The sequence below is a fragment of the Marmota flaviventris genome, chromosome 8 (genome assembly GCF_047511675.1).
Source record: "Marmota flaviventris isolate mMarFla1 chromosome 8, mMarFla1.hap1, whole genome shotgun sequence".
In the NCBI taxonomy this organism is placed as follows: Eukaryota; Metazoa; Chordata; class Mammalia; order Rodentia; family Sciuridae; genus Marmota; species Marmota flaviventris.
In genome coordinates this window covers 49,996,712-50,008,834 of record NC_092505.1, presented here as the reverse complement: position 1 = coordinate 50,008,834, position 12,123 = coordinate 49,996,712, and the positions used below count along the sequence as shown (strand labels likewise).

The following is a 12,123-nucleotide window of genomic DNA, read 5'->3' as shown; positions in this document are numbered from 1 at the left end:
AAGAAGGACATGTGTGTTTCTTTGGTGGAGGGTGTGTTAAGACATCTTTCGTGTACATAAAATAAGGAAAGTAGATCCATTTTTTTTTTTAAATTCTCTTTTTAAAGCTTTCCCTCTGGGGCTGAAGCTGGGGCGAAGGTATTGGAGAGAAAACCGACTGCTGTCTACTAGATCATTCCTGTGATAGAGCCGCTCTCCACACTGGCCTGTGGGAAAGGCCAGAGCCAGGCAGGGGAGAGGTAAAGCTTTTGAAACAAGACAGAAAATCGTTGGCTTTATCTTTGTTAGGAAAGCTTCAAAGATTGATCTCTCCCGCCTCATCCTTCTCCTCCCAGAAGCCGCTCTTAGAGAAGGGGGGTGAGAGGTTGGCGGGAGGGGCCTGGAGGGAGGAGGACTGGCCGGCGGTGGGGGTAGTGGGGGAGGAGGGCGCGCCGGCCAGACCCACAACGCGGCTGATGTGTCTGGTCTCGCAGGGCTCGTGGTTTTCATTTCCCCAACACCTGGATGCAGTCAAACACCTGGCCAAATCTGACAAAATCTGACAAGCCTTTGTGATGGGATTTGGAAGAAATTCCCTGCAGATCCTGGCACAGTTTAAAGCTGTCCGCTTTGAGTTAGGACTTGTTAAGGAGGGTTATGTGAGCTGAAACCCGAGACAACCCTTTTGCTTCTATCTGGAGCCCACATCTTGCCTGGAAATGGGGCATGACCAAGAGAAGGGGTCGCTTGCTGTTTGTATTAAAAGGGGAAGATGGCCTGTGTGCCTGCCAGAGTAGCCCCCACATGCTTTCTCTATTAGAGCCAAGCACAGAAACTTATCAAAAACACATGTCTGGTGTTAATCATCTGGGTTTGGACTCCACTTGGGAGTCTAACTAGCTGTCCCTTGGCAGAAGGAATCTGTTGACCTCTTCAGCTTGCTTGAAGAGGGTACAGAGAGGCATTTCAAACTTTTGGATGCTGGTGCTAGGGAATGTCTAACTACACCTATGTAAAGACTAAGTACCTCAGTACTTGTAGGTAGGAGGCTGCAGCCGCTAAGAATGTTTTTACTTTGGGTGTTGGTAGCTACCCTAGGGGAGTAGTGTGCAGGAGACATCTTTAATGTGCAATGGGCAGTAAGACTGGATCCAGTGAACTTCATAAGTTCAGTTTTTCTCAGAAGGAATAGAACAAGGACTGAATAAGTTTAAACTTTTTGAAATCCTTGAAGAGAATGACCAAAAAGTTTATCAGGGAAGCCATATAAGATGGGTTCTTGTAAGTTACATGGAACTTACTCTTTTTTCGTTCATGGATTTAATTAAAAAAAAAAAAAAAAAAGAGCCAATTTCTGGATTCCCAGACTACATGTATTTCAAATCTACAATGAGTCTTTTTTTTTTTTTTACATATTCTGAAATAATCAGTTCTAAGACATAAAAGCCTTCACTTTTTTCTTTTATTTTCTCAAACTTCCCCAAAGGAAGATACTTTAAGAGCATTTTCAAACATCTTTGGCATCACATAAAAAAGAAATCTCGTGTAAAAAACGAAATGTCATCTCAAGTTTTATAATACAAAGGCGCAATCCAATATGAACATATAAAATATATACAAATATAGTGCATGGTCAGTCACTTAATACAGCTCTCTACAAAAAAGTAACTTTTTAGAAATTAAAAACAAAAACAAAAAAATCCAAAGTAACCACTTAATCACAAAAGTCTTCTTTCCTAACAGCAAGTTCCTGTTTAGTGTCCGGAGGGGAGAGAGGTGGGCTGGGGAATTTAGGGGAAGGGTGGTCTGAGCCCCTCAGTTCCGCCACGGCCTCCACATGGAGTCCGCCGTGAGCGAGGAGCCGCTGGAAGGAGACACTGCGTTGGGACCCACTGAGGTCCCACTGTTGCTGGTGTAGACCGGGATGACTGGGCCGCTGTGCGCGAAGGCCCCATTGGGGATGAGGAAGGCAAATTGGCCGTCAGGAGCCGGCACCACCTGGAAGCCACCAAACACCTTGGCCGCCTCTCCAGCCTGGCTGCCCAGCTTGCAGGGGGCGCCGCCGGGAGGGGGCGCCGCACCTCCGGGGATGGGCACAAGTGGTGGCGGCGGCGCGAATGGCGCGTGCTGGGGGCCGCCGGGTCCTGGCGGGGGCGGTGGCGGCGCCTGCAAGGCGGGATGCGGCTGCCCAGGGTAGGTCATGGCGTTGATCTGGGTCATGCAGTTGGCCAGGTGGCCGAGCAGCCGAGTGCGTACCTCGGTGTTAACGCCCTCGCACGTGGACAGGAAGCGGGTCACCTCGTTCATGCACTCGCTGAAGCCGGCGCGGTACTTCCCCAGCACGCTCGGGTCTGTGCTCAGTGCAGCTGAAAGGCCAGAAGGAGACAAACCGGTCACCAAACAGCCACTGCTTCCCGCCCTGGGAGGTCCCTGCGGCGGGCCTCCGTGATTACGCACCCGCAGAACTACCTCTGGCTGGGAGGGTAGGGTACATTTAGAAAAACCAGTCACCTCTCTACACTAGCGTAGTGATCAAAGCCGCGACACTACGTCCTCATTCCCTGTCGCTCCATTTAAACAGATTTCAGCCTCAGATCAGCCACCCCACCCCCTCGCGCGTGGTGACCTTGGGTAATGCCACCCAATTTGCCATCCAACTCCCATTTTCCCTTCTGCAATGAAGGTATGATGGTGTGGGTGACTGCTAGACCAGATGACCCTAGGCTCCACTCAGCTCAAACCCACCACAGTCTGCAGTCCTTTCGCCCCTACCCGCTTCCTCCACAACCAAGCTGCCCGACAACCTCAGGGCTACAACCTCTCTCCCTCCCTTTCCGGAACAGTAACAACTTGGAGTTGTGGCTATAAATAAGACCCAGACCGTGGGAACGCGAGAGTGAGCCAAGGCAGTAAAATGTAGCTGAATGCCTCTCACAACCACGGGCGGAAGTCTGGAAGAAATCACCGCGGGGCGAGAGGGACGCCCGCAGAGGGGGACGCGGCGAGCTGCCCTTACCAGTCATCTGCGCCCGCTGCAGGTTCCGGAGGTGCTTCACTGTCATTTCCAGAATGTCCGCCTTCTCCAGCTTGGAATGCCGGGAGCTCTGCACATATGAGGAAGCGAGAGAGAAAAGTCAGACCCCTGTCAGCTGCCTCAGAGTGTTGGGGTCCCTAACTCCGGCCGCAGCTCCCATATCCCCGGACCCCTGGCAAGAGGGCCCAGCCTTCCTGTTTAGGAGAAGGCAGTGCTTGGCTGGGTAAGATTTTCGCACAGCAAGCGAGAAGGTTTCATTCTTAGTGGCTGAGAAAATAGGGCTTCTTATTTATTAATTTTTTTTTTAAAGGCAGCATTCCCCACTTACATCTTTTTTAAGGGCATCCAAAATCAGCGTTTTCAGTTGGCTCAGACTTTCATTTATTCTTGCTCTTCGTCTTTTCTCCATGATAGGTTTGGATGACTGTAAAGGGAGTTTAAAAAAAAAAAAAAGCCTGAGTTCTCTTGAGATTTGCCATGTCACCCCGGGGTTTTAAAAGAGAAAGCCCCCCCCCCCCCCGTCCCCATACACACCAAATAATTTCGTGGGGCTGCAGATATACAGGTATTGCCCTTACCTTTCTGTGCTCAGATGCTGTCTTTGGTTTATCCGGTGTCGTGTTGACACTGGCTGGGGTAGCAGCCACCGGGGACGAGGAATTTTTCTCCATTATATCGGCTGGCATTTTTTTTCTATTCCTTTTTTTTTAATCCCTAGAGAATTTTATTTTTGGAATACTTCATGCAAAAAAAATTTTTTTTTTTTTTGCTTATGTCTCTTTTACTTGAGACATTCACAAAACTACTGAGCGAGTGCTGAGAATTTATTATTTTATGGCTACTTGGTGATCGGTAGCGCTATTCCAGGACCAAGGAGAGAGGTAGACGGGGGATTCCGCTGTTATCAGCACCAGCTCCGGATCCTGTGTGATCCCCAGGCCCTGGCGGCCTCTATATATATCTGGGACTGCACGCGAACGGCTCGTGTGAAACTTCCCAAACTTTCTTTCCCACAGTAACTTTCAGCCAATGGGAGGAGGAGACACGCGGCACCGCTCGTGGACCGCGCCCCCCCATTGGCCGCCAGGCACAAGGTCTGGCGGCCAATGGCGCGCGCCTGAGCCCGGGGCACCGGAGGCTACAACGTCAATCAAAAGGATTTTAACCCTTTACTACTCTCCCCTCTGGGCTTTCCTTCAGAGAAGTTTTTCCGCTTTGGTTTTGATCTGGGCTATTTCTTTCCAGGCCAAGGTCTTTGCTCTTTATTCTCTTAGCTATATGTAATACAGCTACTTTTTAATAATTTAACTTGAGATTTTTTTTTAAATAAAAAGGCATAGAAGGCCAAGGGGAAAAAAAAAACATATTTGCGGTGGTTAAAAAAGAGCGGGGGAACTCATGCGAAGGTATGTTACCAAAATATCTGAAGTGATTTCTCACTCAGATGATGATATTCAGGGGGGTGAAAATAGATCATGTAGAAAATAAAAGATCTTTAAAATTCTTTTTTTTTTTGCAGAAGAAGTACTTTCCACTTTACATTGGCAGGGTTTTTAGAGCAAAGTGGCTTTTAAAATGCGTCCCTCCCCTCCCCAGTCCCTTATTTCTCTTCGGGAGTTGGGGCTTTGGACTCCATGCTTCCTCAGGAAACAATCAGAATAATTTCCAACGGAGTAGAAAGGAAATGGAATTTCAAATGAAAAATGAACAAGGGGGTTTTGATGCCGATGCCCTCACGGACGCGCGAGCTCCTTCGCCACCCTTTCCCTTCCACCCGCAGGCGCTTAGTTCTTCAGTACGTTGAGGTGGCAGGCAGGGAGGCAGCCTCTCCCCTCCTCAACCCGCGGGCGGCCAACTCGGCCCGGGCGCCCAGCACACGCGGGCCCTTTAAGAGCTACACCAGCCGAGCTGCAGTTTGACATCAGCCGGCCGGCGAGGGCGCGCCTGGAGCCCGAGCACGTGCCAGGATGTTTTATTGCCGCCGCGGCTGCGGCCGGCCCGGAGGATGTGTGTGTGCGTGCGTGTGTGAGTGTGTGCGCGCGCCCCGGGGGCAGGGAGGCGGGGGACGGCGGCGGGCGGCTGTGAGCGGGGGCTGGTTCCTAGTCCCCGGGAGAAGCCAAGAAGGTAAATAGCAGCTGCTGTGCTCGAGCCTGGGAAAACCCCGCCCCCTGCTCCTGGCCGGGGCTCATTGGCGCGCGCTGCGTGTGGGGTGTGTGTGTGTGTCCGGGGCCCCCTCCTCCGGCCCCGCCGGGCCAGGAATCCGAGGGGGCGGCGGGCTGGGAGCCGAGTCTCGGCGCTTATCCTCCCCCCCCACCCCCCGCCAAGGTCAGCCCTTCCGGGCGGGGAGCGCACGCCCCGGGGTGGAGAGTGGAGAATTAGTTCGCCCCCCCACCCCCACCACCACCACATTTTCGGGCTTGGGGTTTTAACTCCGCCGAGAGGCTCCTTTGCAATAGCCCGGGGGAGGGGTGGGGGCCTCAGTGTTTGCTCCTTGCCCCTGCCCGCCCGCCCGCCCTGCTTCTCTCCGCAGGGCCCCCGGCGCCCGCCGCGGTCACGAGATGCCTGACCGCACTTAGGAAGCGGCCGGGTCAGCCTCCTGCCTCCGCTCGGCGGCTGCGGTTAAAGCGGCTTCGCGCCGCCCTCCCCTTCCCCGGGTCCAGGGCAGCCGGGCAGCTCCCCCTCGCTGCGCCCGGGAGGCCGCCGGCGGGCGGCCGGGAAGAGGCGGGCGGCGCGGGCGGCTGCGTGCTGCCGGCTGGCCGGGCCGCGCGCCGGGAGGAGCCGCCGCCGCAGCCGCCGGGTGCCACGTGGCGGGCGCCGGGCCGGGAGCGCCAGGGCTCTGGCGGCGGCCTCCCTGGGGGATTTGCCGCGCGGGGCGGGCGGCGCGCGCTGTCCCGGCCGACCGGCCGCCACCGCCGCCTCCCACCCGCCCGGGTCGCTGGCCCCCTCGCTCCCACCCCAGTGCCCCCATCTGCCCACATCTGCCCCCAGTCATCCCCGCCGCCGGAGAGTCGTGTTAGTTGCTCGGTGGGCTACCGACTGACAGCCCGGGATCCCAGCATCTTGTTTGATGTAGCCCCCCACCCCCACCCCCCAAGCACGTCCCGGAGGCCTGGCACACATTTCTCAGACACTTCATTCCTTCCTTCCTCTGGGCTGCCTACTGAGATAATGTTGTAAATGATTTCACCAGATCTCGTCCCGGATGAGATTCTGCGGCTCCTGACTCTACGTGACCTTGGGCAAGCCCCTCTTTTGCTTTTATGATGGAACGCACGCGCAGTGCCAGACACTGTTCAACCCTGGGATTACCACGATGACAGATACAGTGGCAGCCTGCAGAGTCTGCAGTCAACTGCAGAGACAGATAGACCCTGATTTTCTGACTGATCACCAGGCATTCCTTAGTTTCCCTTTCTTGTAGGGTTTAGATGATGGTCTGACAGATCAGGAGGACCTAACCCAAACAGGAAACCACACTTCTGGACAATAGTATTGCCAGGCTCACTGGGGGATGCAGGAACAAATATGACAGTTACTGCTCACAGGAAGCCTACAGAGTAAAATACACACTCATGAATACAGCTGACATATGGATCTCCTAAAGGATTCCTCTGGGAGGTCCTAGGTTCAAGGGAAACAGGTGTTTAGATAGAGGTAAAATGCTATGGAGGTCTTGGAGAATTAAATTACTTTTAACTTGGGATACTATGGAAAACTTCCTGGAGGAGGTTGCTTGTGCATTGTACCTTGAAAAATAGGTAGGATTGGGGTATTGGAAATGTGCCAGGTCATGGGGCTGGCAAGGCTGGAAATAGCCAGGACATTAAAGGGCTAGATCCTGGGAACTTGGATCTTTATTCTGGGAACATGGTCTGGTGCTCAGGGTGAGAAGAAATTTGAAGCCATAACACAAGACCTTTAAACATTTTGTTTTATAGAGAATTTTGGACTTTGCATAATGGACAGTCATAAAATGTTGAGTAGCAGAGAAGGGATAACAGGTTTCTCTTTTAGAAACATGGCCCTGGCAAAAGTGTGGAGTGGGTGCAGGGTCTGGAGATAGGCCAGTTAGGACGGTCAAGCCAGGGAATTCACCTAAATAACAGGTATAGACTGACACCCAGAAGCACCTGTTTAGAGCCAACTCACCTGGGCATTGACTGCTCACTATCCAACTACTTGAGTTCACCTCTTCAACCCAATGTTCCCCCCACCACCTGGAGTCTGGCCAAGGCATCCTTGTGTTTCTAACCATCTTTACCTTGTAAGCCTCATTTCCCACCTTCCAGGACAGCCCTGGAGACTGCATCCAAAACTACCTTATTGCAGGCTTGCTTTACTCCTCTTGCTCCTTGGGCTACTCTCTGGGGTGTGTCTGTGTGTGTGTGTGTGTGTGTGTGTGTGTGTGTGAACGAACACACAGCAGAGTGAGCTGTGCCCTATCTCGTTCTGAAGAAGTGATGAACAAAGCTTCCTTTGTTGACCTGCCACCTGGTCCAATGGAGTTGGACTTTTCTTTCTTACTTTACACAGAAAGGAAAAGTGGTGATGACAGAAAATTGTCTATTGCTTTCAAAAAAGTGGGGTTTCCCATGTATTTGAAAACCTCTTGGTGAAAGATGGTGAGTTTATGAAGTTAGCCTCCTTTGCCCTATGCTCCCTCAAACTTCACAAGCTTCTTAAAATGTTTCTGCTCAGCATCTGACTTTAAAAAAAAATGCATAAATGCATTGGCCCAGTTTCTTCTAAGGAACTAACCCTTTCCCAGGTAAGCTTGTTAACCCTCTCCAAGATCTTCCCAATTTTTCAGAGCCAAAGCCTATAAGCTCTGTTAGGACCACTGTCTGTTGCTGCTGAGCCCTAATGAAATACTAGGTTGCCACCCCTGTCCCTTCAAGGCTGAGAATTTTTCATCTAATTCTGTTATCCCTGATGATGCGTGGAGAATGAAATATAGTCAAGTAGAGTCTCATTGCAGTACCACAAGCAGTCCCCTAGGTCAAATGGTTATTCAGTAACTCCTTTACTTTCAAAGTGTTTGGTAGAGTGAGACAGTAACCCCACACACACACACACACACACACACACACACACACTTAGATGGAGGGACAGAGGGCCCAAGTAACCAATAATTAGTCCTTAGCTATTAGTATTTGCATCTGGCAAGATAAAAACAATTCACGAGCTCCCTGACTTTCTCCACTGTAATCATTGATGAAGAAAGTCTTACAAATATGCTCGAAGATTATTTTTTTAATATCCTTATTCTGGTCAGTGAAAATAGGACCAAGTTGGCAGTCTCTCCCTTCTTTCTCCAGTGAGGCAGTAAGCTCCTCAACTCAGGAGAAAATGTTTGGGTTTTGAAGCCTCTGCTTCAGTAGGCAACCACCTTTATTTTTTCAGTTATCCTTTTCCTCCAACTGCCAAAGAAGAGAGAAATGTAACAGTGGGCATCAGTGGAGGTCACTTCTTTGATCCCACTGTGATATCAGCAAAACGGAATCTTTCCCACTGCATCATGCCCAACAAATGCAATCAGGGATCCCAGGTTGGCTCCTCCCAGCATGCCCCCCACTCACAAGGAGAGATTTTTTTTGTCTTGTATCACATGTTTGCTTTTAAAGCATAAGACAAATACCTGCATCTCTAGTGAGACTCCCCTTTGTTCCCTAGGTATGGGAATGGTTTGTGAGTTTGGTTTAAAGCTACAGAAAGGAAAGAGCAAAAGAAGAGAAAAGGTATTTTGCCTGAGGTCTTGAAGCTTGCTCCCTCGCTCTGTCTCTCTCTCTCTCTCTTTTTTTTTTTCCTTTTCCTCCGCTTGACTGACTTTCTCACACTCGGTTTCCCCGCAGCCTGCCAGGGACGTGCTAGCTGCCTTGCCAAGAGCTATCCTGGGAGGGCTATTGAAAGAGCCTCGAGTAAGTACCCACAGGGAGGATTTTCTCCTCCACTCAGTACCTGCCCCGCACCTGTGCAGGGGGCAGTCCCACACATGTCACCTGATCGCAGCCCTTTCAGAGACCGTGAGAAAAATACAACCAAGGGTAGAAGAGATATGTTTGTCATCTCTCTGCCAGGGCTACAGCCAGCTCCTTGCAGTCCAAGTGCCCAGAAACAGCACATTCCAGGCTGCTTGTGCATGCATGTCTGCCTGTGTGCCTGCCTACGGGGTGGCGACTGGGACGGGGTGGGAAGCTGGAAATCACCTTCATAATGATTGTCTCTCTGCTCTGTCCTCTGGCATCTGGATGGCTAGTAGTTTTATGATTCTTTATGGGAATCATTATCATAGTCTTTCCTAGATGAGAGTCTCTATGTGTTCAACACAGAATTTATGACTGGATTTTTTTTTTACTATGAACCCCCAGGGAGCCTGTAAGCCCCCTGAAATGGAATTCTAAATGTGTCTATATATGCATCTTCATCAAGAGTTTAATAATACTTCTCAAATGCATGAATAAATGCACCCTTTTTAATTTTTTTTCCCTGAAGAGAATCCACAATTTTCAGCAGAGTTGCAAAGTTTTTTTGTGTGGCTAGAACAGGTTAAAGAAAGCTGATCCTGGCAATCTGTGCTTACTAGTGGGTATTTTAAGCCCCAGAGAGTGAAAGGGACTGGCTCAAGGGCCCACAGCTATGTAAGTCTGGGTAGGGTAGGGTGGGCAAAACCAGCTCTGTCCACTGCTCTGCAATGCTGTGGTCCTTGGGTAATTTTAGGGCAGGGTTTATAGAGCCGAGATAGCCAGCCAAAGCCTGCATTTAAAGTAGAGACATTAATAAAGATATTTTGAATTCCTGCAACATTGTTTTTTATTAATTCTGAAGCACTTGCAAAGCTCTGGGTCCAATGTTTGGATGGAGAAAGGGAAAGGCAAGAAAGAAAAATGTCTGTTGAAGAAAGAGGGTTCAGGAATGCTTGGAGCAAGTGCCCGGTTGCCATGCAGAGGCGGCAGACACAGGGCAACTCTACATTCCATCTTTGATAAAAATAAGTAGCCACTTCTGAAAAAAAAAAAAAAATGCCTGGTTGATTCCTGGCTAAGCCAGGACCTCACTAGGCAAACTGGGGGTGGGGGCAGAAAACAGAAGCTGTCAGCATTGGCTAATAGCAGCCTGTAATGCTCCCCCGCCCCCAACACTCCACTGGAGCCGGTGAGACCAAGGGATTGTGCACTCTTCTAATGGGATCTGAAAGAGGATGGCTGCCAAGAAAGCCCTTTCCAGCAGGATGGGGGCAGGGCGCCCTGGAATGACTGAACTCCCACATTTGGCCTGGCCACAGCTGCGGTGGTGAGAAGGCTCTAAATGTGCTCTAAGTTAACCTCCTAACCTCAGAACAGGGCTCTGGGGGCAATCCTGCAGGGCCAGGGGGAAGCAGGGCAGGCCCAGGGATCACAGTGATGCTACCTTACACCCTGGTGTATGAAAGGCTCCAAGCTGTGCTAGGGGCTAGGGCATGTGAGGGCAGGCCCAGGGGCCCCATGAAGGCTCAGGAAGGTAGGGGTGAAGCCCAGCGCCTAAAAACCCAAAGCATACAATTACTCGGCCTGCTAATAAACTGCTCAAATTGTGACATCAGACCAAATTTATTTAAAAGCAAAATATCTAGAAAAAACATTTGAGTAAAACTTAGGACTTGAAAATAATGCGGGAGGAATACATACAATATATTTTAAATTATAATCCTCATCTCTCCTTTCGCTATCTCACAAAATATAGAAAGCTGGGGACAGGGGAAGAGTTGGAAGAGACCCTAGAGATCACAGAATCAGCCCACTCACTTAATGGATGAGGAAACTTTGCCTAGAAAGATGTGACTTACACAAGGTCAAACAGCTTCCCTGGGGGGGAATAACAAAGTTTAAGTTAGACTCACATTTTCTACCTGCCAATCGAGAACTTTCCCTACTGTATCTCTTTAGAAACAAACATTTTAAATGGCATCGATGGTAAGTTACTAACATTATTCCAAAGATTAATTTGATTGCTGATGAGCTATCTGTTGGTGAATTATTGTGATAGCATTCTAGAGCACAGTTCATGTATTAGCTGGGCATCAAACCCGGGGCCTTGTGCACACTATGCAAGTGCTCTTACCACTGAGCCATATCCTGAGCTCCCAGTACGTGGTTCAATTCCAGGTTTGCTGTAGTATGATTCTCTCTTGGATTCGCTCATTGCCCTGTATGCTCTGGCAAGGAAGGAAGCTTGATTTCTTAGTTCTAGGAGACAGGAAACCTTTTGCCTGCCTCCCAATTAAATACGTCAAGCCACATATCCTTTTTCTTTCTTATTATTGCCAACCCTTATTTATGCTCTAAAAGGAAGACTGGGGGAGAGAATATTCCAGCTCCTGAATCTGTGTTCCCCTGATGCTAAACGTAGATCTCAGGACCAGACAATGTGATCCTAGGAATACAGTGAACATGAGACATTGAGCTGCTTGCTGGCTGATGACACATTTAGGAGAGGAATGGGTGAGACAAATAATGGACTTCACAAGTGGTTGGGATGATGTCTATATATGCACTATTATTTTTACTGCTAGATATTAGGCTCAGAGAATGAGAGATGATGACTCAGGCAGCTGCTACATGGGCCGCCCAAGACCCTGGTGGGTTCTAGCATGGTTGGGACCTTCTGGTCTCTTTCACAAGTTGGAGACACCTGTCTCCCTACTTCTTAGTACATGATAGTTGACAAGGTACTTTCATGTCCTCATACGCAGCCTTATCACCTAACCTATCTAGACTGAAGAAGCTAGGTGGGCAGCCCAGGGAAGGAGGGAGAGGATTTGCGTGATCAGTACAGGTGACATTTGGTTGGACTACAGGCTAATGGGGACACAGGATATGTGGCAGACAGGCTTTCTGTAAAATAATACCTCTACGAGGAGCTCAGGGGCCAAGAGAATTGATTTTCTTTGTCAGGGAGAGCCATGGGCGAGAGTAAGATTTCCAGAGTTGTCTGCCCATTTCATTTACAGGGCAATCCCAGTAATTTGAAGGACATTTTGTGGGGGAAGGGGCAAGGAAGGAATGTGATTTCTTGTAGAGGAAAACTAGAAGAGAAACATGGGAGAAGGAATCCCACTTAGCAAGATGACTGAG

The 12,123-nt window shown here is 50.0% G+C and overlaps 1 protein-coding gene and 1 long non-coding RNA gene across 3 annotated transcripts in view; one reads left to right on the top strand and one right to left on the bottom strand.

Annotated features, from left to right (window-relative positions):
* Positions 1–1,419: 1,419 nt before the first annotated feature.
* Positions 1,420–4,019, bottom strand: Hes1 (hes family bHLH transcription factor 1). The gene is made up of 4 exons (XM_027935988.3): positions 3,592–4,019; positions 3,342–3,437; positions 2,996–3,083; positions 1,420–2,345 (listed from the first exon to the last, which is right to left on the bottom strand). The coding sequence occupies exons 1-4, from the start codon at positions 3,697–3,699 to the stop codon at positions 1,795–1,797; spliced, it is 843 nt and encodes a 280-aa protein (XP_027791789.1). The 5' UTR covers positions 3,700–4,019; the 3' UTR covers positions 1,420–1,794.
* A 1,055-nt stretch (positions 4,020–5,074) lies between these two features.
* LOC139706774 (uncharacterized) overlaps positions 5,075–12,123 on the top strand; it is a 30,177-nt gene continuing 23,128 nt past the window's right edge. The window contains exons 1-2 of one of the 2 annotated variants that reach the window (XR_011708425.1): positions 5,075–5,137; positions 8,866–8,931. This is a non-coding gene — a long non-coding RNA (uncharacterized lncRNA). The remainder of the gene's footprint in view (positions 5,138–8,865; positions 8,932–12,123) is intronic. The other variant, XR_011708426.1, reaches the window with a different exon arrangement.

Bases quoted from the DNA above. Each gene is read 5' to 3' on its own strand.
- Hes1 (XM_027935988.3), bottom strand. From the start codon at position 3,699: ATGCCAGCCGATATAATGGAGAAAAATTCCTCGTCCCCGGTGGCTGCT. The intron at 3,438-3,591 runs GTAAGGGCAATA...CTCCCTTTACAG, and splicing joins CAGCATCTGAGCACAGAAAG to TCATCCAAACCTATCATGGA. The intron at 3,084-3,341 runs GTAAGTGGGGAA...TCATATGTGCAG, and splicing joins TGGATGCCCTTAAAAAAGAT to AGCTCCCGGCATTCCAAGCT.